This window comes from Nicotiana tomentosiformis, chromosome 7 (genome assembly GCF_000390325.3).
Source record: "Nicotiana tomentosiformis chromosome 7, ASM39032v3, whole genome shotgun sequence".
In the NCBI taxonomy this organism is placed as follows: Eukaryota; Viridiplantae; Streptophyta; class Magnoliopsida; order Solanales; family Solanaceae; genus Nicotiana; species Nicotiana tomentosiformis.
Window position 1 is genome coordinate 18,799,422 of NC_090818.1, and position 27,307 is coordinate 18,826,728.

General features: G+C 39.5%; 3 protein-coding genes across 3 annotated transcripts; 1 reads left to right on the forward strand and 2 right to left on the reverse strand.

Moving 5' to 3' along the window:
- Positions 1-2,419: 2,419 nt before the first annotated feature.
- On the reverse strand, positions 2,420-2,926 carry LOC138895312 (uncharacterized). Its single transcript, XM_070179991.1, has one exon. The coding sequence runs from the start codon at positions 2,924-2,926 to the stop codon at positions 2,420-2,422; it is 507 nt and encodes a 168-aa protein (XP_070036092.1).
- Positions 2,927-6,939: 4,013 nt separating this feature from the next.
- LOC104115555 (STOREKEEPER protein-like) lies at positions 6,940-8,506 on the forward strand. The gene has a single exon (XM_009626223.3). The coding sequence runs from the start codon at positions 7,017-7,019 to the stop codon at positions 8,286-8,288; it is 1,272 nt and encodes a 423-aa protein (XP_009624518.1). The 5' UTR covers positions 6,940-7,016; the 3' UTR covers positions 8,289-8,506.
- A 2,268-nt stretch (positions 8,507-10,774) lies between these two features.
- Positions 10,775-12,448, reverse strand: LOC104115554 (protein VASCULATURE COMPLEXITY AND CONNECTIVITY-like). Its single transcript, XM_009626222.4, has 3 exons — positions 12,143-12,448; positions 11,656-11,858; positions 10,775-11,179 (listed from the first exon to the last, which is right to left on the reverse strand). The coding sequence occupies exons 1-3, from the start codon at positions 12,239-12,241 to the stop codon at positions 10,999-11,001; spliced, it is 483 nt and encodes a 160-aa protein (XP_009624517.1). The 5' UTR covers positions 12,242-12,448; the 3' UTR covers positions 10,775-10,998.
- Between the last annotated feature and the right edge of the window lie 14,859 nt (positions 12,449-27,307).

The following is a 27,307-nucleotide window of genomic DNA, read 5'->3' on the forward strand; positions in this document are numbered from 1 at the left end:
ACGAAATTTGCGGCCTCCTATTTCATGGTGGGCCAGTAATACCCTGCCCGTATAAGGCATCTGGCTAAAGCTCGATTGCCGGAGTGAGCTCCATAGTGGCCTTCGTGTACTTCTTCAAGGACGCGCCGCGTCTGATTTGGGCCTAAACATTTCGCTAGAGGGCTGCCGTATGTCCTTTTGTACAGGTCATTGTGAATGATGTTGTATCTGGCTGCTTGCATTCGCTGCTTCTTGGCCTCTTTTTTATCATTGGGGAGTACGCCATCCTGCAAATATGTAATAATACGATTGCGCCAATCCAAGTCAGGTTTATAGTTCTTACCTCGATTTGATCTATCAACGAGTTGAGGTGGTGGACCACATTTCTTTCTCCTATTGTAACATTTTTGGTGGCTGTGGCTAATTTAGTGAGGCCGTCCGCCTTAGTGTTCTATGCTCGGGGAATCTGGTCAAGTTGACATTCGCCAAACTCGGGTAGTAGCTTGCAGATTTCGGTCTGATACTTTTGTAACCTTTTCTCCTTGATTTGGAAAGTCCATGTGACTTGGTTGACCACGAGTTGAGAATCGCAGCGCAATCTGAGCTGCTTCGCCCCGTATTTGAGTGCTAGTCTCAATCCTACAATTACGATCTCATACTCAGCCTCGTTGTTAGTCATGTCCGGGCATCTTATGGACTGGCGAATCACTTTGCCTGTTGGGACTTCGAGTACGAGTCCCAACCCATATCCTGACGCATTAGACGCGCCATCGGTGTAGAGGACCCACAGGTCTTGTGTTCGGTGAGAAGCATGGATGGCTTCTTTTTCGACTTCAGGCATTATTTTCACACTGAAGTCGGCGACGAAGTCTGCGAGGACTTGTGACTTTATTGTCGTTCGCGGCTGATATGTTATATCGTGCTCCCTCAGTTCGATGGCCCATTGGGCCAACCTGCCCGATAGCTCGAGTTTATGTAAAATGCTTCTTAAGGGGAAAGTCGTGACGACCGAGATGGGGTGGCATTGGAAATACGGTCTAAGCTTTAGTGAAGTTACGACTAAGGCCAGAGCCAATTTTTCAAGATGGGGATATCTTGTCTCGGCATCGACTAGTGTTTTGCTAATGTAGTAGATGGGAGATGGCGTACCTTTATTTTCTTAGACCAGGACTGCGCTCACAGCTACTTCGGACACAAGAGGGGCTATCCCGGTTCTGGCTTTGTAAGCAACGGTGGCGAGGACAAGTACAACTTTAACTTCTTCAAGGCTTGGACGCACTCAAAGGTCCATTGGAGGCCGTTCTCCTTTTTGAGTACGCCGATAAACTTATGGCACCTATCGGAGGATCGGGAAATGAACCTTGAAAGGGCGACGATACGGCCAGTCAACCTCTGGACCTATTTTTTGGTGGTTAAGTGCTCTGGTATCCCACCGATGGCCTTGATTTGGTCTGGATTGACCTCGATACCTCGTTGCGACACTAGGAAACCCAAGAATTTTCCTGAGGCCATGCCGAATACACATTTTTCAGGGTTCAGTTTCATGTCGTATTGCCTGAGTATGCGGAAGGCTTCTCTCAAGTGGTCGAGATGATCTTCTTTCCATCGTTTTGCCGAGTTGGTCTTTGAACATCTTTGTCACCAACCTTTGGTAAGTTGCCCCCGCATTTTTCAGTCTGTAGGGCATGATCCTATAGCAGTACGTCCCCTGGTGGGTGATGAAGGTGGTATTTTTCTGGTCCTCTTCCTCCATGAGGATCTGATTATAGACCGACTAGGCATCCAAGAAACTTAGTAGCTCATGCCCGGCCGTTGCATCGATGAGTTGGTCGATATGAGGTAATGAAAATGAATCCTTGGGGCAAGCTTTATTCAGGTCAATGAAATCTATGCACATCCGCCACTTGCCATTCTTTTTTTTCACCATGACTACGTTGGCGACCCATTGGGGGCACTTCGACTCCCCGACGGAGCCATTTTCCAATAATTTTTCCACTTCTTTGCGTACTGCATCATTAATTACGGAGTTGAACTTACGCCTAACCTGCCACATCGGGGGGTAGAGTGGATCGACGTTCAGTTTGTGCGTGGCGATTTCCTTTGGGATACCTGGCATATCTGCATGGCTAAAAGCAAACAAGTCTGTGTTAGCAGTTAAAAATTCATGAAACTTACCCGGTTCTTGAAGTTTGCAGCCAATGTAAGCTTTCTTGCTGGGGTCGTTGTCGTCTAATTGAACGGGGTCGAGGTCCTCTATGGTCGATCTTGTGGCCTCGACCATGTCGGGGTCTCTGATGACGTCCTCGCATACCGACCTCGACCTTGTTGATTGCTATGCCTATTTTTCTTTATCCTTTTTTTGTTAAGTAGTCGTACAGTCTAGGGCGATGTGGTAATATTCTAGGGATGTGCGTTGTTCCCCTCGTATACTGAATATTCCTCATGGAGTTGGAAATTTGATGACTTGGTACAAGCTGGAGGGGATGGCTCTCATGGTATGTATCCATGGTCGCCCTATTATGGCATTGTATGTCATGCCCTGGTCCATGATGTGGAATATGGTTTCCAGAGTGACTCCATCCGCCAAGACGGGGAGTGTGATCTCGCCGGATTTTCGCTCAACTGCATTGTTAAAGCATGTTAGTGTGATGCAGCATGTCACAATCTTGTCCTCGAGTTTCATTTGTGCGAGTACTTGAGGATGGATAGTACACGCGTCGCTCCCATCATCTAACATAATCCGTCTAACGTCAGTAACTAAAATTTGTAAAGTGATAACGAGAGCATCATAGTGAGGGAAAGCCAAACCGTCAGTATCTGACTTATCGAAAATGATACTTTCTTCGAGTTCATCATACCATTTGTGGGTGATTGACCGTTTGAGCTTGTGGGTTGTGGTGAACTTCACACTGTTGATAGAAGCGTCATCCCCGCCACCGATGATCATATGGATAGTGCGGGCTGGCGAGGGTGGTTTTGGCGGCCCTTGATGTTGTTCGCATCCCCTGGCAAAGTTGGTCCTTCCCCGACCGCTCAACAATTCTTTGAGGTGTCCATGTCGCAGCATGTTTATGACCTCCTGTCTTAGGGCGATGCAATCTTCAGTTTTGTGTCCTCGCTCTTGATGGAACTCGCATAGGGCATCTGATTTTCTGGTATTCGGGTCTGACCTAATCTTTTGTGGCCACTTCACCTCTGGTCCGAGCTTCTTCAAGGCGTAGACTATCTCTGTAGGTGACACACAAAAATTGTGAGCGGATAATAAAGGGAGCATACCTCTCTCATTCTGGTGAATCCCTGTCCTTGATCGGGGTGGGCCTTCTTCATGGCGGGATGAGGATGCAGCGATGGTTCTGACGTATGGGAGATGTCATTCCCGATTTGGTCATGAGGCCACGGGGTCTCTTCTGATATCATTTTTTCGATCTTTTCTGGATTCTGCTTGCACCTAGGTCAGTCGATGGGTCAGCCCATTGAGGTCGTCTTCGTCTGCTCGAACTTCGGCATAATATGCGTTATGTATTTTGTCCCATGTCGTTGGGGGATATTTCATAAGCTGACTTAATAATTTTCTTGTCGCCCTCAAACCATTTCTGCTTAGCCCGTTTTGAAAAGCCGTTACCGACATCCCTTCCGATACATTGGGCAAGGTCATTCTTACTCGGTTGAAACGGGCGAGGAGGTCCCTTAGCCCCTATCTCAGAGACTGTTGGATAGCAAAGATGTTGTTGACTCTTGCCTCAGCCTTCTTGGCCCGGCATGGGCTGTTACGAACTTATCAACCATTTCCTCAAAGGTTTCGATGGAACGTGCATGCAGTTGCGAATACCAGGTTAATGCGCCTCCCGTGAAGGTTTCGCCGAATTTCTGTAGCAGAATTAAGGATACTTGTTCCTTGGCAAGGTCATTACCTTTCACGGTAGTGACGTAGTGGGTCACATGATCCTCGGGGTCGGTTGTGCCATCGTATATTTTCAGATAGGGTGGCATTTTAAAGGTCTTTGATATGGCATGTGGGGCAACATTATCACTATATGACTGCTCGATAAACCGACCGGAATCTCTCTTCGGAAATAGCTTAGGAGCGCCCGGTATTTTATCGACCCTTTCTTGGTGTTCTCTCATTTGGTCCCGAAGTGCCTTGTTCTAGTTTTCCATTTCCTCCATCCTTTTCAGAATGGCCGTGAGAGTGTCGTCACCTGCATTGTCAACGACATTGTGAGTAATACCTGTCGTCTTGGGAGGAGGAGGAGGAGGTTGATCATGTTGCTCGTCCACTGGTGGCGTAACACAAGTTCTCGCATTTTCTGCGGCCACGTCCCGAGCGAGCTTATGAAAGACGCGGGTTAGTGTATCGGTTAGCCAGGCCTCAAGGAGCTTCTTTATCGCCGGTGGTGCCTGCCATCCCACGGATGTGGAGGCTGTCTTACCAAGAGATTTTGTGATGTTGCAGTGGGGAGGGGTGATCCACCTCGCCTAGAAGAGGCATTAGGCGTCGTGTCCTCGTCCACTGCTTCAGAGCTTTCGTGGATGATGATCATGAGGTTGGTTGGGAGGTCACTCATTATTCTCATTATTTCTTCTCCTGCCATATTAGATCTATGCATGTAAAGAGAAAAGGGTTTTTTTTTTTTTTACGTTAGTGACCAGTGTCGATTGTAGATCTAGAAGAAACTAAAAGACTTAACTAGAAAATCCCCACAAAATCCCCAAACTGTTCGACCAAAAAGTATAACTTTCCGCTAAATTATTAAATTTAAGTAATAATAGGTTAAGTCTAGTTAAAGTTAATAACTCTAGATTCAAATCTGAAAAACGTGTGGGAGATGGGGACAGATCCCATAAAAGGTTGATGACAATAAGTACAAAATATTCTTAAAGAGTGAGTAATAATGAAGATGTAACTAGCAATAAATAACAATAAATGCATTTAAGTAAATATGAGGAATGATTCACCCAATAATGGATGGATTGGACGAATATTTCTCATGACAATGATGAATGACAGATAGATCCGAGATTTTCTTTGATCAATCCTCGGATCTGGTAAAAAGGTGTGAAATAATATGAGCAAGAATCTTGATAAAAAAAGTGATCTTTGTATTTTTGTCAGAGAGAGAATCTTCCTTTGAAAAATGTTCCTATCAAATGAATATTACATGCCCTTATTCCCTTTTTTTTCCTTATATATTTGACACATATCCCTAGCAAACCTTAATAGTATAAGTGCAGAGAATATTCTCTCTAATATCCTATTTTAAAAACTAGCGGTCATTATTCTTTACACGATGCACGACCTTGGTCATGGTTGACATCTCGGCCACGAATCTTGCCTCTTCCTGTTCGAGCTCGACCGACTTTTTCCTTAATGTCGTATTATGCTAAATATACTTAAGGCGGATTTTGGCCTATACAATAATGATGGATAGATCACATAGGTTCAGATCGCGCAACTGATAGAGAAAGCAATAAATTATCCTACACAACAATAACAACAATCCAATATAATCCCACTAGTGGGGTCTGGGGAGGGTAATGTGTACGCAGACCTTACTCTTACCCTGGGGTAGAGAGGCTGTTTTCGATAGACCCTCGGCTTCCTCCCTCCAAGAACTCCCCACCTTGCTTTTGGGGTGACTCGAACTCACAATCTCTTGACATTAAAAGCAATAGTATAATTTTTATCCAATGCAATATAAAGACACGTTGATGAACAAAGCATCCCACGTCAACTAGGATTTGAGAAAGTACTACGTAGGTATGTAGGCAGCCTAACACATACAAGCACAATGCATGTATTAAATTGTGATAGTTTGTTATCATTAAATGATAAATTAAGATAAAATACATATTTAATTACTCCTACGTATTATGGTAAACTTTACATTATAAAAGGAACATGTGCAGTGGTGCACTAGATGTATGCTAAGTATTTTTCGAATCCTCGACGGAGTGAGTAATTGATAAAAATATTGGCCTCATTTGTTTGCACTTAATGGTGGTCTGAATCTTAATTATTCAGATTTCCGACATTAAGTGTATTTATTTTTAAAGTCCGAATCTTAATTATTCAGATCTTAATCGTTAAGTGTGTTTATTTTTTTTATTTCACAATCACTTAATGAGTCTGAATAGATCTGTATGATTAAAATCTGTAACAGAGACTTAATTTTATTAAGATGCTATCATCCATATTTATTATTAACAACCGCCATCGCCTACCATTATCAACTACCACCATGCCGTCCACCACCACTATACTCAACTACCGCCCCATCAACCTCATCATAGCTGCCACCATTGTCGACTACCACCACCCACCATCCCCACCACTCTCAACATCATCATTCTCAATGACAACTAACACTCATCCACCTCAACTACTACAACTAACCACCCCATTACCATCAACAACCATAGCTGGCACTGTCCATCATTATAAACTACCACCGCCCATCACCATCTTCCTCTATCACAACTACCACCACCAACACTCGTTATTATTAACGATCACCACCCACCACCACCATCCTCAATCAAAGTAGCTACCACTACCAATCACCACTAGCTACTACCCTAAACTACCACCATCAACCAAATCTACCTCCAACCACCGTTTTTAGTCGGCATTCAAAAGCACTATTATTAGCCATTACCACCAGCAACTATCTTATCATATTTTAAAAAACTATATATTTTATTGATAAAATATTAGATTAATTAGTATTTTATTTGAATTTTATGTTTATTAATTTTCAAATAAAGGTAAATTTTATATATTCAGATATTAAAAATCAAACAGTTTTAATTATTTAATATTCAGATTTTAATACACATTTTAATATTCAGATGTGTATTGAAATTCGAATATTTAACCTTAATACACATATTCACGCGTTTTAATTTTAGCACCTTGACATGCATATAAGTTGAAAACCCTATACAATACAAGTTCACCTTTATAAAGGCACACAGCTGACGGCCAAAACCCAAAAATCTCCTACTATTCCTTTGCTCTCTTCTTTCTTCCTAAAACTATGGCCCCCAAAAGCAAATCTAGCTTAGTAGACCAGCCTCCTTCTGCTTCCTCTTCTGAAGAACAGGACACACAACAAGCAGAAGAATCCCAAGAAGAAGAAGAAGCGCAATCCGAAGAAGAAGAATCTGGTGAAGAAGAAAGTGAAGAAGAAGAAGAAGAACCCAAAACAGCCCCTCCTCTTGAAAAAAAACCCACTTCCCAAAAACCCCTTCAAACCCCACAAAACAAACCTCAGTCTTCTTCTTCTTCTGAGTCCGGAACTGAAGATGGGTCAGGATCCGATTCCGATTCCGATTCGGGTCAATCCCAACCTTCCCCTTCTGCTTCCGACTTCACCGTCAAGCCCAGTATATCCGCTGCAAAATCCCCATCAAAACCCACTTCCAAGAGGCCTCAAGAAACCCAACAACAACAGGCCCAAAAAGAAAAACAATCAAGGCCCAATAAAAAGCCCAAGATTTCTGAAGAAGATAGTAAGGTTTCTGAGGAGAAGAAATCAGCTGCTACTACACCTAGCAGGCTATGGAGTGATGAAGATCAGCTTGCTATACTCAAAGGTATGGCTGAATTCAAAGCCCAAAAAGGTTCTGAACCAAATGCAACTGATATGTCTGCTTTTCATGACTTTATTAAAGGGAAATTGCAAGTTGAAGTTTCAAAAAGTCAAGTTACTGATAAGCTTAGAAGGTTAAAAAAGAAATTTTTAACTAATGTGAAAATTAGTGACGACCCTGTTTTCTCTAAACCTCATGATTATTTAATGTTTGAGTTTTCTAAGAAGATTTGGGGTGGTGCTGGAACTAGTGATACTAATGGAGTTAATGAGAATGTTAACAATGGCACTAATGGGAAAGCTAAAAAGACTGTTGATGTTGTTAAGAAGAGTACTTCTGAACCTAAGAAAAGTGCTAAAGTTAGTACCTTTACTAAACCGAAGGATGATGAGAAGCCTAAGGAAGACGAGAAACGGGCCGCTGTAAAAGAGGTAGATAAGGAGGATGTTGTGGTAAAGGGTGATGATCAACGGGATTTTCGGTCTAAGTATCCAAATTTAGCTGCATCCTTTAGTATGCCGGCCATGTCTGCTATCTTTCCGAATGGTGTTGATATATTTAAGGAGAATATGAATTTGATTGGTAGTGACAAGGCTAAGGTGTTGGAGGAGAAGTGGAAGAAACTGCACGATGATGAAAATGACATTATGCTCAAGCGCTTAGATTTGATTAGAGAGCATTACAAATTGGTGGTTGATGCAAGGAGAGGTAACTAGATGTTGATGGATTATTTTGTTCTTTTTGATGCAAACATTTAGGTACCGAGTCTGGAGCTTTTACTTTTTTGTTTCATATATTCTTGTCTCTCAAGACAATTTGTTCTTCGTGTTAATGAACTTATGTTTGATCCTGCAAGTTAGATTTTCTTTTTAGGTTTATTCGTACATGTTATTGCTTCTTTAGTTTTATTACAAGTGAAATGGTTTATGTGGGATCTTTAGTTTTGCTTCCTCTGTTTGTTCGATTGTGATTAGCTCTATGAAAAGTTTGCAATGAAATGCATACATATTCCTAAATTTTCGTGACATTGACGTTATATATTGCAAATCATGCATCCTATCTGTATGGTGGAAGCAAGCAGATGAAGTAGAAATTCCACCAGAACAAAGTTCAATTGTCATTTCCTATTCCAGATAAAGAAACACCTAAATGGTATTTTTCTCAGTTTTTGAGCTTGGGTTGTCCTTCAACTAATTTACATCACTCATAAAGATCTATTCTTCCATTTTTTTTTTGTTCTTAACTAGGTCTACATCGCTTTCAAAAGACCTAGGTGTTAAGAGACTTTTCTCCATGTGAGATTAGGTGTATCTTATCCCCTGTTAAAATCTCAGTTATCGTATTGTGAAGCCTATAGACCAGTGCATTTGGAGGTCTGCATAAGACATGGCGAAGCTATCTCAGGCGATTTTCTCTCACTTTATCCTCTATATGTGCTACCTGCACTGTAACTTTTTCCAATTTACCTTATCAAAAAGAATTGTCCAGCTTTATAGGATCATACGTCTCTTTTAATCTGTTCTTCGTCGACTTTTATGAACTTTTTGAGCCCTTGTGAGATGACACTTGCTGCCATATAATATTGTCAATTATGTAATCATTCTATCCTTAAGTAAGTTGTATTGCACGGAACCGTTGTAGCATTTTTTTCATGTCAGCCATCCTAGTTTAGTTGTATGGTTATATATCTGTCTGTCGTACCTTTTTCCCGGGAGACTGAAACTAGATATCCAAATTGTTCCGTTAAGCACCATAAGTCCATCTAATCTCACTTCACCACCTTCATTCTATTTATGGTGCAACATCCCACCCTTTCATCTTCTCTCCTCTGGCCTCTGTCCCAATAGAATTACTTTGCACCATTCTTTGTTGGTGCTTGCTGAAACTTTTACTTCAGCTGCTGGATTTGGATATTTACTTGATGCACATTTATGTCTCTCTTGAGCAGTGGGCCTATCTGAAACAACCTCTCTACCGTCAAGGTAGGGGTAAGGTCTGCGTACACACTACCCTCCCCGGACCCTACTTGTGGGATTACACTGGGTTTGATATTGTTGTTGTACTTGATGCACATTTATCTTATATGCTGAGTTTTTCTGCTGCTTAAGTTAAAAGGTGTTGGACTTCATTCGCTGGAAAATTATACTATGTAAATAGAGTAGAAATGATCTTTTTTGGTTATACCCGAGCTGTTGAATCCCCTTGTTATGTAGAAGAATTCAAGTATAGTAGTAAATGGGTTTCGAAATTACTTTGGGTCATAGGTTCGACTTCCAGCTTGACATCCTAGAATTTTTTTGAATCCCCTTGTATAAATTTCTGGTTCCCCTAGATTTTATTCATAGCTGGAATGCTCACGTTTATGTGCAGTCATGAAACTTTGATTGTTCTGACGGAGCTTATTGTTATATAAATCATATATTTAGTGCATCATTCTGTATTTCTTTTAAAATAAGTATGTGGTGCTTAAGCGAGTAGCATTTGCAGCACTCATTCAATTCTTTGGAATTCATCAGAATACATTTTCTCTTGATACAGCTGGTGTGATCTTAGTCATAACAGTATCTTTAGGATGGGCTAATATATTGGTGTGTTAGCTGCTTATTTTGCTCTATATTCTTTCCTTTGACGGTTCATTTTCTATTTCTTAATTATTCTTTCCTTTTAGAGTTTCAATTTTTTATTTTAATATTCTTTACTTGTTTTCTTAAGCTGATGATAAGGGCCTACCAGTGAGAGTTGTTAGTTTAAAATGAGCATGATCAAATGGTTAAGACCATTCAGTGTAGCTGATAAATTTGGCTAATAATCAATAAGAGTAAGTGGCTAAAAATAAGTTCTAGAGGTTTAATATTTTAGTTTAAATTACCAAATAAAAGAATATTTTAATTTTAAAACTGAAAGTGTGAGGCTGGCTCTATATTAACTTAGAAACCATAAGTTGTTGCGACAATGGACCTTTTCTCCTGTTCTGCTAACTAAGCCATTTTGGACCAAACGCATTGGCATGTGATGCTCAAATTAAACGAGCAAAATAGAGAATTGGCCGGTCTGCAGAAACTAATTGTAAAATGTATAAAATATATAGTATATTTTTTGTATATAATATACATATATACAAAAAAATATACATTTTATCGGCTACATTATTTTTGAGAGTGCCTAAAAATATACATTTTTCAATCAAACAACGATATAGCCCTTAGCAAAAAACATATCAAGAACATTGATTATCAATAATAGTCTTCAATACTAATTCTTCTAACTATGATCCACAATCATAGGCTAAGCCAGAGAGTTTCACTCTACCAAAATATAACCCACCCCCCCCCCCCCCCAAAAAAAAAAAATGAACTAGGTAGAAAATCAAGAACTTGCAATCTTAAAAAAGGGTTTGCCGTGGGAAAAGAAGTTGATAATATTGGACTAAGGGGCGAGTATCATTGAAGCTGTGGTAAAATATGCAACGGAAAAGATGGCATGGACAAAACACAAAATTCCACCAATAGAGAAGAAGTGATGATGTGAAAACCCACAGGAAGCTCTTGACTTGTTGTTTGCCATCGTCCCAATTACAAGCAGTCCCATTGCTATTGCCATTATGATCCTGAAAACCCCCCGAAAGCATATTAGCAACATGTAGGGACATTTTTTGACTCTTTAAGTCTTTTCTGCTCAATGGTTTTGTCAAAAAGTAGGATAGGTTTAATTTTCTGAATTCTGTCCTTTTGATTACACGGTAACATGTTTGCCTCAAATCATGGACAATATTCTTGATTGAATATCCATTACCTTTACCCCAACCCAACGAGGAACTCTTCAAGATATTATTATACCAATAAATATGAAAATAAACAAACACTTGACTTAGTGGAGGAAATGTGTTGTTGTTTCTTGTTTGCTCATATAATTTTATGCAATCTTCACCCCTTGAACTAGATATTGAGGTGGAGTTAGTTTATCAATTATTAACACCCTCCCGCATTTCCTTGCAAATATAACCAAAGTAAATCAAAACAAAATAACAAGATTGGTTTTAAAGTACTTTTCCAGGATTGATGAATGAAGGGGTTGAAGACATACCAAGTAAAAACAAGACAAGCCATTGATAGTTGCCTACTTGGGGGTGCTTTCTTAATATCATCAGTAGCGCAAACGCTGCAACCTCCAAGAAGATTGGCAAGAACATGTGCTATTGCAAGAAGACAAGTTGCAGCTACACCTAGTACAAATGCATCATGACTTGGCTCTTTACACTCGAACAACCATAACCTCAGGTGCTTTTCCTGTTTCAATATCCACAAAACAATAACAAAACCTGAGTTATATATACTGATAATATAAATATTTATTTACTATCACAGTAATTTTATCGATGTTATTTTTCAAATAACTAGTTTCGCTTATTGTGGACAGTTACATGTAGTAAATCTGATGGTATAAAAGTTCTTTTATTATATCAGTGTGAAGAAGTTAAACTCAAAACAGAATCAGATACGATCAAACACAAATTTTTCTATGGGGGTTTGAGGATGTGTCATGCTTGCATTGCTGTTTGGAGGAGATATACCTGGTTTTGAGCTGCTTCTGCTTTGATTCCAAGAATCCCAGCTATCGCGTCTAAGGCCACAATCAGTAAGCATGCAAAAATACCAAACATCTTAGCCATTTTTTCATAAACTTCTAGGACCTTCAAACAAAAAGAAGGCAAGGACTTTCAACAGGAAAAATGTAGTATGTTTTCAGGGTTAGTCCCTCTCTTTAGTTCTGGGATGTGAAAAGAGTAAAAGCAATTTGATACAACTCTATTTACATTAGATATACCTTAGTATAAATAGTAAGATCTATTGAAATGGGTTCTTAGTAATGGTATAAAACATAATAATACCAAAGTGTATCTGTAGCTTTTAAGAAAAGCTTCTTTTGTCCATACAATGCTAGCTTTGTTTGTGCTTTTTTGCCTACTTTTTCCTTCTGTTGGGATTCCCTATATTGCATACAAAAAAAGTTGGGTATAAACCAGCTAAGGAGTAAAGAATAATGTGGCTTAGGCATCTATCAATTAATGAAATGTAAATCGGTGTGTTTCCATTTGCTTTTTTTACTTTGAAATTAAGGTACACAGAAAATTACTTTACCCTCCACACCTCAGAATTGGTAAATTTATCTAATTTTGATTTAGGACAAACTCAAATCACGATTCATTTCATTCTTTATTTTGAATTTATGAAAACATGTCATTTGAAATCTTAGAGATCTGAATTCTATTAATTTTAAATCTTCTAGTATTAAAGTATAAATCCCTCCTACTGAATAAACTCCAAGTACATTACTTGAAAACCATTTTCTTTAAATCCTAAATTTCTAGTAATATTTATAATTTCATCTAAATTACTCAATTTCATAAGCTTATATTAATAAAATAATACGATCACGATGCTAGAGAAAAGGAAAGGATCGAAAGGGAGAAAAGAAGATCTACAAGAATATTTTAAGTAGTTTGCACAAGCTAGCATCAGTGTTCCTTGAGCAAGAAGCAAGAATCTATAGGCTTTCATACAACTAAAAAGCCAGTTCCCCACAAGATTAGACAGTACGAGAAGCCACTTTTTGCTCATTAGACAAGAGGGGTTGCTCTGATGGTAAGCAACCTCCACTTCCAACCAAGAAGTTATGAGTTCGAGTCACCCCAAGAGCAAGGTGGGAGTTCTTGGAGGGAAGGATGCCGAGGGTCTATTGGAAACAGCCTCTCTACCTCAGGGTAAGAGTAAGGTCTGCGTACACACTACCCTCCCCAGACCCCACTAGTGGGATTATACTGGGTTGTTGTTGTTGTTGTATTGTATACATATAATGACTATGGAAAAAAATTATTTTGTTTAGATATTGACATTTTGGAGGATTCAATACGAGTGGCATCATTTTGGAGAGTCCGCAACATAGATCTATATAATCGCACCAACCACTGAAACTAAAAATAGTCAGCTATGTATAATATATGTATAATGCTTATATAATACATATAATCGTGTATAATTAATATATATCAGCTAGAAAAATTAAATATTAAATCTGGTCAGTTATTTATGTAAAGATCCATATTGGAACCAAATTGTCAAAATGGCATGATATAGCCATTTTTACGGGTGGTTATTGAAAGATAGTATGTGCTTGCAAAGTTATTGAAAAGTAGTCACCGTTTAATACGGAGATAAAATTTGGACAAAAGTAAATATGAAAAGTTCCAGCATAATATGTTGGATTATGGAACTCCTGCGTATAAACTTTTAGTATTTTCTATTGGAGCTCCATCGCATTATGAATCCCAGTATAATTGTGTTGAAATTTCATATGTAAAAAATTTGAATTCCAACATGTTATGCTGGAATTTTTACGGATTTTTCAGGGCATTTTTGTTCGGATTTTATTTTCACATGAAAAAGTCGCTAAATTTCGATTAATTTTAAAACTATGACTAATTTTCAATTGGCTATCGTAAATCTGGCTATTTCTAATTCCCAACCAAATTGGGTCAGATATAAAATTGGAACTTACTTTGTGCACATGCTAGAATTTCGGCAATTGATTGGATCTTCTACCAGAGTACCATGTCTAGACACAACAAATTCTAGACACAGTCCATAACAATCAACAAAGTATCACACCCTGAACCTGAGCCTGGACGTAACACGGCACTCGGTGCCTAACTACATGTGATATAGCGAACCAACTGGTTGACTAAATCAACATGTGATATCATAACATATTGAATGCGGAAGATAAACTAGCACATGCTGATATACTGAAAGTCTGAATGATATAAATCAAAAAGCAGAAACACTAATATAATTCTGAAACATATATGTAGCAAACATTGCTTAACATGAAAAGCTTGCGACTCTATCTAACTGTTACTCTAGTCTATGAAGCCTCTAATGAAGTACTGAAAACACTGACTGTCTGAAAATACTGAAGGACTGCAAAGTAATGATAATGTCCCGAAAGAACTGGGGCTCACCGAATAACTGGTACGAGAATCCTAGCACTCTGAATCATCAACTTGTAAATTATTGCCTGCATCGTGGGCCTCGGGCAAAAGAGACGTCAGTACATTTGAATTGCACTGGTATCTAAAGCAACTAAAAGAAAGAACTGTAAATGTTGAAACTGAAACTGAGCTGATACTAGCGAACTGATAACTGAAATGATAACCGTTGAAACTGAAACTGCATTGATAACTGATAACTTATAACTGATAACTGAAATGATAACTGATAATTGAAATGATAACTGATAACTGAACAAAGGAAGTAAGGATATGAATACTCCCTCTTCTGAATGATGAACAACTTGTTTATCTGAATAAACTATAGCCTCGGGCCCAATATATATGTGTACAAGTTACGGTCTCAGGCCCAAGTATACGTATACATAACTACGGCCTCAGGCCCAAAAATACATAAAGCATAAACTACGTCCTCAGGCCCAAACATGCATAAAGCATAAACTATGGCCTCAGGCCTAAATATGCATAAAGCATATAAACTACGGCCTCAGGCGCAAATACATGTGTTCAACATTCAGGGATTTAAATTCAGGAACTGAAAATCATACTGCAATATGTGATGCTGAAATACTGAATCATATTGAGTTACATGATACTGAAATACTAAATAGGACTAGTCTGAGACATGTATTCTTGAATTGATTATGAAAACTGAAACTTCAATTGTTTATGACATACTGAGTAATCTAGACTGAGACTCATGGGCATCAAACCCAAGTCTATATTGATTACGCACTGAGCTCACAACGTTCAGAATGAAAGTCATGAACGAGTTATGAAGCTAGAGAATAGAAGTTCTGCAACTATTCAAGGAACTAGGCTTAACTATATCTCTGAGGCAATTAGTAACGTTGTAAAAAAAATATAGTGTAGGGAAAATCATTAACATTTTCAAACATAGAGAGTTAACCTCACATAGCTTAACTTCTTACTATTGAGCGTAATATAAAATTTGCCAACCCTTTCAACTTTAATCTATATCAATACAAGTCAAAGGGATTCCATATTAGGAATAATACTCATGTTTTGGTCACTTAGGCATTTTATCAAATACCTTATGGGCATAAAGCCTCATAGCCCTCATTAATGGTGTTTCTGCACCCAACAGGCCATTCTCTTGCTCCTAAATAAATTCTAAAATCTCAAATTTCTTATAATCAATATCATTCTTCTTCATCCATAAGATAAACAACACCCTTAATCAATAATCAACAATCAATAACCCAAATATATAATTGTTTATGCTTTTCTATCAAACTCATCAACTCATATCTCATGAACGTAGAGTTTATAATCATTAATCCAATGGTATAATCAATGAGAGGTTGAAGACATTACCTTTTTGAAGTTCAATCCTCTTGAATTGGAGTTCTAGAGTTTCTTCTCTCAACAATGATGCCCCAATCGAATATCTAATGATTTGAAGGGTTTACCCATGTTAATAAGGTGTTGGAGAATTAAAATTAACTTAGAATCACCATTAGAACTCACCTTGGATGGTGGACGGACCTTTGAGGAGTTAGGTTCTCGAGAGATTCCCTTTCTAGAGCAAGTTTTTGTATTTTGGGGTGTGGAGGACAAGGTAGGGCTTATAAAATGACCCCCCGAGTGCGCTCCAGCGCACCTGAAGGCCCAAACGTGCACCTAAACGTGCAGCAGCGTAGTAGCACTCACAAGTGCACGGCCGCGCACGGGACCATCTTGGCGCACATACTGCACATTGCCCAGTAAAACGCACATAACGTTTTGTACAAAGATTCGTTAGGGCTTCATAATATATATATTTGGAAAGATATTTCAAAGGGATACAGCTTTCATGTTTTGCGTTTTCTCCAATTCCTAACATAAATCCATGAAATTAGGCTGAAAGACAGACCTACCTTAAACTTAGTCGATTTTATCGAATCTTATGCACCTCACTCTCCGTCTTGATTCTAAATGACTATTTCCACCCATACTCATCCCTATAATACTTCATATATCTAAAATATAACATTAATACTCATTTAACATGTCCACGCCTAGTCCGAATTTACGGAGTATTATATTATTTCCCCCTTGGGATCATTCGAGGACGAATGATTGTCCTGACTGTAACTATGGCTAGCATTGGACCTTAAGCGGGTTTGGTGGAAACATGTGAACACTGAACTTTCATGAACATTTGCATACTAAACTGAATGAATACATAATTAATGAACTGCTGAGATACTGAACTCACTGACTACTACATTGACTGAATATTGAGCTGACCGAATACTGAAAGACATGGATATTATAATATAAGGTCTGAATGAAAAGGTTAGTTACCTTTAACATTTCTCCAAAACACCTGCCAGCTATCATAGCATAACACAAGCCTCACAGGGCATCATAATGTGCATAACATGAAATATATACGTGAATACTGGTCTGCCATAGATACGTGAATACTGAACTAACGTGGATATATGAATATTGAACTGGCACGAATATTTGAGTACTGAACTGACATCAATATCTGAGTACTAAGCTAGCATGAATATCTGAGTACTAGACTGACATGCGTATCTGAGTATTGATCTGACTTGAGTATCTGAATATTAAACTGACATGAGTATCTAAGTACTGGAAATTTGAATGTCACAACATGACACGTGAAGTATTGGGTGTACAACCGCTATTTCTGATGGCAACTCCAACTCATAAACTATTTGTCCGATCTTTTGCAGGATTCTATATGGCCCAATATAGCGGGGACTAAGCTTCCCCTTCTTCCCAAATATTATAACGCCTTTCATAGGCGAAACTTTCAGAAACACCCAATCATCAACTTGGAACTCTAAGTCTCTACGCCGCACGTCCGAATATGACTTTTGGCGACTCTGAGTTTTCTTCGAACGCACATGAATCAACTTAATTTTCTCTATATCATGATAGACCAAATCTGGTCCCAACAACTCTACTTCGCCAACTTTGAACCAACCAATTAGCGATCTATACCTTCACCCATACAGAGCTTCGTTCGATTCCATCTTGATACTAGAATGGTAGATGTCTGAATAATGTGCTCTGCCTGGCCATATTTTTTAGGATGAAAAACTTGTGCCTAATCCTTTCTGAAAGAACTTCTATAAAATTGTTTTAAACTAAGCACCACGGTCCGAAATGACAGACAACGGAGTCCCATGTAATTAGACGATTCCTGAATGTATAACTTGGCATAATCTTCTGCTGAATCTGTGGTCTTTTCTGGCAAGAAGTGTGCTGACTTGGTAAGTCGATTTATAATCACCCAATCAAATCATGCTTTCAAAATGAGCAAGATAATCCTGTTATAAAGTCCATATTTACCATCTCCACTCAAGAATATGTGTATTCTATAGTAAACATTGGGTTTTCTGCTGCTCGACTTTCACTTGCTGATAATTCGGACACTTGGCCAAAAAGTTTGGGACGTTCCTTTTCATGTCGTTATACCAATAAATCTCCTTATGACCATGATACATCTTTGTGGAACATGAGTAAATAGAATACATGAAATTCTGGGCTTCAAACATAATCCGCTCTTTGAGCCCATCTATGTCTGGAACGCATAGTCTGCCTTAGTACCTCGAAGTACCATCATCATCCCCTTGTTCAAAAGCCATCTTTTAGGCTTGTGAATCCCTTCTTTAAGCTGTACCCAGTAGGGATCATCAATTTATTTCTCTTTCACTTCGGCTACTAAGGAGGAACAAGTCCTGTTCTGGACAACAACTCCACCATCTTTGGAATCCGAAAGTCGAACTCCTAGCTTGGCTAAGCGGTGAACTTCTTTCACCATAGTTCTCTTGTTTGCCTCAATCATGAGCTATACTTCCCATACTTGATTGTCTTTTTAAGGTACTTCCTGAAAATACTTATAACATTGTTGTGAGCTAAGTCTTGACCCGTACTATGAAGATTAGAGTCTCGTGCAATGGCACTACCGTCATGATACCTAACTGGCATGATTTCATAATTTTCATATATCATGCTAACTATGTGGGTTTCAAATCTCCAACCAGACTTATTGACGATTTTCATATCTCTCCCTTAGAACAAAGGTTAAGGTCTTGTACTTGTGTATCATTCTCTTTTGTTGGGATCCGAACAAATTTTCTTATCTTCTGTAATTCTTTGCACTTTACGTCAATGAAGACTCATCTTCCGACTTACTTATGAGCAAGATTCCTTACTAGGAAAAACTAATTTACTTACATAAATAGAAAGCTAATGTATTCACAACTATCAAATACAATCTTGATGATTTAACTCTGCTCACATTATCAATCTTGGGGAAACCCCTTTTCGATAACTCTTAAAGGCTATTCTTCTGTAGTTTGCTCTCTTATTGCCTAGCTGATTTTTTTTCCACTGTCACTGTACTTCGGGTTTAACTTAAACTCTTTGAGTTCTAACACGTGTTCGGTATTTCAAACTGTCATCCACTCACTAGAGTTAACCTGGCTAAGTGAATCAAATCTTACCTATACTAGCTCTGCTGAAATTGCTAATTCACTGTATCTAGTCAAAACTTACTTACTATTCTTTTACTAATCACCTGCTAGCATCACGTTTTCTTCTTCTGCTTTGAATAACTAAAGTGAAGCATAAGGTCATTCCTAACTTCCCTCACCATCCGACCCTATTCTACGGTCGCATACTATCTTTTTTTATTAAACTATGTACATGGATCACACTTAGGGAATTTATCTGTCTTGAACGAAATTGGAATATCTGACACCAAACTTTTTATACACTTCAAAATTTTATCAGACTATAAACATCCGGGATAAACACTTAGTCACATAATCTAAGGGAGAACTGTCATATCTTTTATCTCATAATAATAGATGTTTCTTATAGTAACTTACTAACGTGGTACTTTCTAGTTCTGATTTGAACAAATCTGAACAACTTAAAATCATTCCCTGAAATTCAATATCGGTTGCTCTTGGTTCTCATTTCGTATATCATATCTTCTTAGTCATCTGCATGAGTCGTGCGAAAAATACATCTTTGGTAATATCAAACATGTTTGCCACCTAGGTATTTTGCCCTTAGGATCTTTTCTGTCCAAAACTATGGTGATCAATTTTGTGCCCGTTGCGATTAAATCCTTAACCTGTTACACCATGGGGTCTGACATCTAAACTATCATCATCCAACATGTGGCTCAATTTCCAAGAATTAAATGAAGTTGTTCTCGGAGGCAAAACACATACAAATACACTACTATGTACAAACTTATCCTTCAGAGTATACCATTATCTGATAAATCACTTCATGCACCGTCCAGTGAGTCTTGGGTCTTAATCCGGACCTAAAATATGCGAAGATTTCACTATAATCACTGTTGCTTACATTTTCTTTTAGCACCCATAGGCATCACTGTATACTCACAAGTCACCTTTATTTGGATACGTTGAAAATTGGAGATCTGGTAACTGAATAACTAAATACTGGCATATTAAATAACCATAAACCTGCTAACTGAAAGACTCTACACTGTTTAACACCTCGTGCACCTACCAGTGCCACCACAATCCAGTTGAACACATTAGCTCGAGTCAGACTGAAGATCCTTCCTTTTATTTAGTCAATAAGCCTTAGAACTAAATTCCAACCTATGAATTTCTCTACAAGACCTGATTCTAACATACGAACACCGTACCAATCACCACACACTGCACCAAAACATGATCATGCACTTATGTCGAAATCACACCATGCACCACATAAGTCGGTTGCCCATAGTAACATCCCCTGACCACAATAGCTGCAATTTAACGAATCTGATACCCACAACACACCTCATGACACATATTAGTCCTGTTCCAACTCTCGCAATACTGCCACGATGAAAGAGACATGTAGAAACTCATAAATACCTGCCGAATCAATAATTCATAGAGTCTCTCCTCCTTACAAAAACCATTACCTCATTCTGAACTGAATAACAATATTTTCTCTTTAATGTACCTTATATAAATCTGATTGCACAAATTTCAGGTCCAATAATCCTATCTCACCAGTACAAGCTGCGCAGGCAATAAGCCATCTCAGACACTGCCAAAAATCTTATATGACGCCCACAACGCGCCAACAAGCTACAACTCGAATGTGATACATAAGGAAAAACGAACTCTGGAGAAGGACTACCCAGCCCACGTAACAAATAAAACGGCCAAATAGATGCTGTGAACCTACCTTAGGGATGAAAAACAAGACACACAAAATAAGTGTAAGGAGCTATGCTCAACATCTAGTTGTTGCGGTGTGCAACCCGAATCGATATGACACTATTGTGGCGTGCAACCCGATCCAAACATGACAATGTTCCAGCATGCAACCCGATCCAAATAATATACCCGTGACAGCGTGCCACCTGATCTGCACATAACAATCAAGAAGAAAACACACACATCAAGCCGTAACGCTTATATTTACAAAATGCCTGAATATCGGCCACAAGCACGCCAAGTGCATAATACAAATCCTGGGGAGACAGATAGCACCATACGCTATGAAACCCAAGCATAACTAAGGTGCAATTATGACATGCATCTCGAGAGCCACCTGCTCACATAACACCACAAGCTACACAGGACCTCAACACGTGTGCGAATAATCAAGTCGCCTCACAACCCACATGGCACAATAGAGATTTACATGGAATAACTGACGACGTGAATAACATCCAATGCCCGACGACTCCTCCGTAAGTAATGCTATGACGAATGAACACGTCTGACCTGACGTAGGGCACACATTCACATTAGACCCACCAACGGACCTCAAACCGATTTCGATCATACCACACTGGACCAATAACCTTCCAAGGATCCACAACGGCCCTATTCACGACACATAAGGACAGTCGTCACATCCAAAATAAACTCACACGGTCCACAACCCAAGGAATAGAACGCCTCTCAGGCATAAACTCTTGCATTAACGATAGTACCATAATCTTCATGCTTGGTTTCAATCTTTAACAATCAAGTGACTCACATGTCACACTGATACATATTTCCCCATAGGATACTCTCACATGACCTTTCGCACCAGGTAGCAAAGTATGCATATCCATACCACCAACCGTTTTAATCTGTAAAGCAATTCCAGAACCAGCAAATCAATACACAATGCCCCTTCCACAGAACACCATTCTCAGGTGACACTAAAGAAAATGACTGCTTACTCTGAATATATGAATTCACCCTAGCTCATCCGAGCTCATGACAGTCTTGTCGACATCGAACCGCAACCTTGATCCTCAACTTTCAAATTCCCATGTCGCTCACTTCACCTATCATGCCGCTACGCGATAATACACGTATTCACCATAACCTTTGAACTACTAGTGGAATAACCACTTCATTGGCTAGAAACCTTTCACTTAGCTCATTTCAGAAGAACCAATGCAACACGCAACTGAATTCCCAAATCGCAGAAAATACAAATCTCAAGTCGTGACCTAAACTGCCATGACTCTTCCGCAATCCATTTACACAACAAGGCCATTTGAATCAAATACCTCCTAAATCAATCAAGTTATGGTGGTTGTCAAGCCCGCACTACAACCACAAACTACATGTATGACTTTACACGCCGAAGGAACTGATCATTGCCACAATCACGCCGACTCAACCATTACTAACTGACCCAACTTCTTTCAATTTACCCTTGACCTCACTTAGAAATATAATAGCTCCATTCACAACATAACGAACTCAATCTGCACTCATCCCGAGTGACCCGAATCGCGAGACCACATCGACTCAATACCCATGAATCATCTCATACCTCTTTATGCGCACAATAGCATCTCCAACTGGTGCACCCATTCTGCAAGACCTTTCGCGAGTCCAAAGCTATTTCTTCCTTTCCTCTAATACTGCACTTTAATTCTTGAACCCATTAGGACAGTTGTCGAGAGTCACCCACTCTGACCTGGTCCCAAATATAATCAAACTCCAATGCTCTACTAGCATATGAATACCCTCTCAAAGAAGCAACCGGCTGAACTCTTTTCCTTGTACATCACCTCCACAAAATCATAAGCTCTAAGTCTTCCCCAAAAACTTGAACATGCTTCGATAAAGCTGAATATAGCACACATCCATCAAATTCTTTGTTGAATCACCTATTATGTTCCTTTTTCTTAGTTATACATAATCCGCCAACGCATCGATAACCGGAAACCGCATAAGCAGACAACCACGCAATCCAATCGTAAACGGTGGGGCTCTGCCACTTAGCTTTAAGCTACCATCACATAATGCAAAACCCACAACGATTCCTCTTTCTCAATTACCATGATCTCTCACCGTTAACCCGCCAAACTTCTCGAGGTCTTTTGTTAAGCTTTTCATGAACATTCTGAATCATCAGTCACAATCACATAGAAGCTTCATCAACATCACGCAATCGCTAACCTACTCACAGGAGATAACCCACATGTGGAATTCCTTACCAACATCTTCCAACGACGTTGCACTGGGTACATCTACCACGTAATCAGTAAATTCTCCTGAGCCCATGCTTGCCCACCAGCTGTATAAATCTGTTCCTTCCCCCTTGACATCAACTGAAAGATCAACAATACCTTCCAAACTCAAATCATATTGCATCAGAAACGATAATCAAATCTTTGCACCCCTCTTCATTTCAAGCAACTCCTTTCTACCATATTCAATCTTTCTTCGTACGGTAACCATCATTACAAATAAAATCCGTAGACCAAATCACCTTCCATCACGACTCCTAAACCGTTCCACACTTTAACAAGGTACATGGCTCTCCTACCACAGAATCCATATGCTATTCTGCCGCTCCCACTTCGGTCAAACCATCTCCTTTAAGCAAATTCCTGACCTCTGTTGATTATACTTGACCTGCTAGTAGTTCAACTACGCGAGACACTTCCCACCATGTCCTCCCTCATACTTTGCTACCCAACTGCTGCCTTATACCAACTCCCTATTTGTAGTACCGGAGCTAATGAATTGCCACCAACTCTAAACCTCCTAGAAGATCATCTTTCTCGAGCCATCAACATTAGAAATACTAATTCGATTCTAAAGCGATGCACACCACTATCTCTGACAATCGCCCCTCAGGCACCATTTCACAACACCCTGCCCCAGATGCAAAATCAAGAATACCATGCCACCAGCGAACCTTAATGCGTTCAAACAAGGATGACGACACCGCATCACAATGAAAATTTCACCACGCTCGAAAATACCAAGTCTCGTTACTTCATCAATCAAACTTGAACATCCATAGTCCGATTGTCTTTCCTTTGTTGGAATTAAATGTTGAACATCTAAATCATGCACTGAAAAAAACCCTCATTTCAAGTCATTCACTGCCTCAACACATAAACGAGCACCCCACCATTACATCACTACTACGCGATAACGATGCATGAACATCATAGCAATCTATGCATATCCTCAAACCATCAAAAATACAACTACTGAGCTGAAATGATAGAACATCCTTCCGCAAAGCGACGATAATAGCCTGCCTGAACATGCAGGGAAAACATCCTGCACCACGTCTGTAGTACTACTACAACTCCTCGATGCCCAACTAATAACAAGCGTTTCACGTCGCATGAGATTTAGTAGGAAGGGATTAAAGGCACAAGCCTCAGTGGAATCAAATCGCATGATGAGGAATCAAGAAGGGAAGTGCTCCTAACAGTCTTGTAGCCTCTCGAAGATAAGTACAGACATCTCTGTACCGATCCACAAGACTCTACTAGACTTGCTCATGACTCGTGAGACCTAAGTGAACCTAACGCTCTGATACTAAGCTGTCACGACCCAAAATCCGCTAAAGGTCGTGATGGCGCCTAACATCACTATCAGGAAAGCCAACGGTGATTGATCAACTTAATTACCCATTTTTGTATTTTGAAATCATAATTTTTCCTTAATTAAATCGTATGAAATAGAGTTTACACAACTACAATAACGAACAACCCGTAGGAACTCCCAAAACCTGGTGTCATAAGTGCATGAGCATTTTCTAAGGAGTACAATAATAATACAACATATGTCCCGAATATAATAAGACAGAATAAAATAAATAGTACAATGGAGACTTAGTGGACTACGATGCGTATCCCGGAATGCAGCTCACATGAGGTCTCCTCAACAGGTGCGCCTACGCGCCAAGATGATCATCAATGAACCTGTCAGATCCTGCACATTTAGTGCAGAAGTGCAGTATGAGTACGTAAATTAACGCGTACCCAATAAGTATCTATCCTATCCTCGGAGAAGTAGTGACGAGGGGTCGACATCGACACTTACTAAAGGTCCAATAAAGTAATATAATAAAATATAATCAGATATGAGGCATACGGAAATGATGGGGTAAATCTGCAAGTTACATAATCTTCCAATTTCTTCTTTCAAAGCATAAATTTCTAAATCTTGTATTCTACATTAACAGCTCAGATAAATGTCAAGTGTCATTATCAAATAAGTAAGGAATGCCATATAAAATACCGGGCATCAGTAGAAAGTTTAGCTCATGAATATTCGGACTACTAGTGATATGACGCACGATTCTGCTGAGGTCATTCGGCCCGATCCGAAATAATGTGTCCACTGCCAAGGGTCATGCGGCACGAACCATAGATGCATTTATATACTACTGAGGCGTTCAGCCCACTCCACAAGAAAAAGAAGGAAGTTATCGAATTGCGAGACACATGTTCACAATATTGCACATGAGCATAAAATGAATATAATCTTTACCATTTCTCAAATAACTCGCCCAAAACTCAAAGTATTAAGGCTTGACCTAGTGTGCATATATTTATTTCTAAATCAATTTCAGTTATAACATCAATTAATTAAGCCAACAGAGTGAGTTCAAGTAATTCAAACATTACATGATAAGATCCTAAGTCTACCCGGACATAAACATGCTTTAGCTACGTACGGACTCTTGTCACCTCATGCGTACGTAGCACCCACAACTAATTGCACATAACAATAAATATCACTTAGGGGTAGTTTCCCCCTCACAAGGTTAGACAGGAGACTTACCTTGCTCTGAAGTTCCATAACCAGCTCCAAAGCCTCTATAACACCTCGAACCAAAGCCCGTCGATCCAAAACTATTCAAACAGTGTGCAACCCAATCGAAATGTATTCTAATACCCATAATTAATCAATTTAAACAATTCTCAACCCCGCTCTAAAAGTCGATAAAGCCAACCATCGGGCCTACGTTCCCGGATTCTGAAACTTTTCGAAGATAAACTTTACCCATAATACCACAAACTCAAATATATGATTTATTTCTAATTCCATGTTCAATTTCGTGGTCAAAATCTAAAAATACCAATTTTTAGGTTTTCTACCAAAATTCTAATTTTTTACTAATTTCCATGCTTAAATCCATATACAACTCATATATTTAACTTGTAATAGGTGGAAATCACTTACCTTGTGTTGCTAGATGAAAATCTCCCCTTGAAGCTCTCCAAAATCGCCCCAACCAAGTGAAAATGAGAGAAAATGGGCCAAATCTCGCTTTTAAAAGAACACCTCTGCCCAGACGACTTTCCGCACCTGCGGCTCCTCACCTGCGGAAAAATCCATCGCATGTGTGGTTCCCTCCAAGCCAGGAAAAATCCGCTTCTGCGGACCTATTTCCGCGCCTGCGCGACCGCTTCTCCGGTCCCCAACACGTTTCTACGCTTCTGCACGTGCGGATATCCCTCTACTTCTGCGACCCAGCTGCCTCTCTCGTTTTCCGCTTCTACGGAGCACCCTTCGCATCTGCGGGCTCGCAGATGCGGAAATAGCCTCGCATCTGCGGCCACCCAAGCTCAGTCTAATTGTCTCTTCTGCGGACCCAGCGCCGCTCATGCGGGCTCGCACCTGCGGCCCTCAATACGTAGGTGCAATTGCACCAGGAATTGGCCAACACCAGCATTCCTCAACTTTAAATTTTTTATCCGATTTCAATCTTGAACTCACCCTAGGCTCCTGGGACCTTAACCAAACATACCCACGCGTCCCAAAATATATTACGAACTTAGTTGAGGCCTCAAATCACGCCAAAAAATATCGAAACTACAGATCGATGATCAAAATCCTTCTTTAAGCTTTCAAATTTTCAAACTTCGATGAACGCGTCCGAACCATACCAAAACATTCCGGAAAGAAGCCAAACATTGCGTACAAGTCATGAATCACAATATGAACTCATTCCTAAGGCTCGGAATCCCGAGCGGATATCGATAACATCAAAGCCTACTTCAAACCAAACTTAGGAAATTCTTAAGCCTTCAAAAATGCCAACCTTCCATGATAAGTGCTGAAATGCTCCCGGGTGATCCGATACTCAACCCCGAACATATGCCCAAGTCCGAAATTATCATACGAACCTATTGGAACTTTCAAATCTTGATTCCGAGGTCGTTTACTCAAAAAGTCAAACCTTAGCCAATTCTTCCAACTTAAAGCTTCCGAAATTAGAATTTTCTTTCCAAATCAACTCCGAACTTCCCGAAGTTCAATTTCGACCACACGTACAAGTCATAATACCCAAAGTAAAGCTATTCAAGGCCTCAAACCACCGAACGGCATGCTAGAGCTCAAAATAACTGATCGGGTCGTTACACATGTA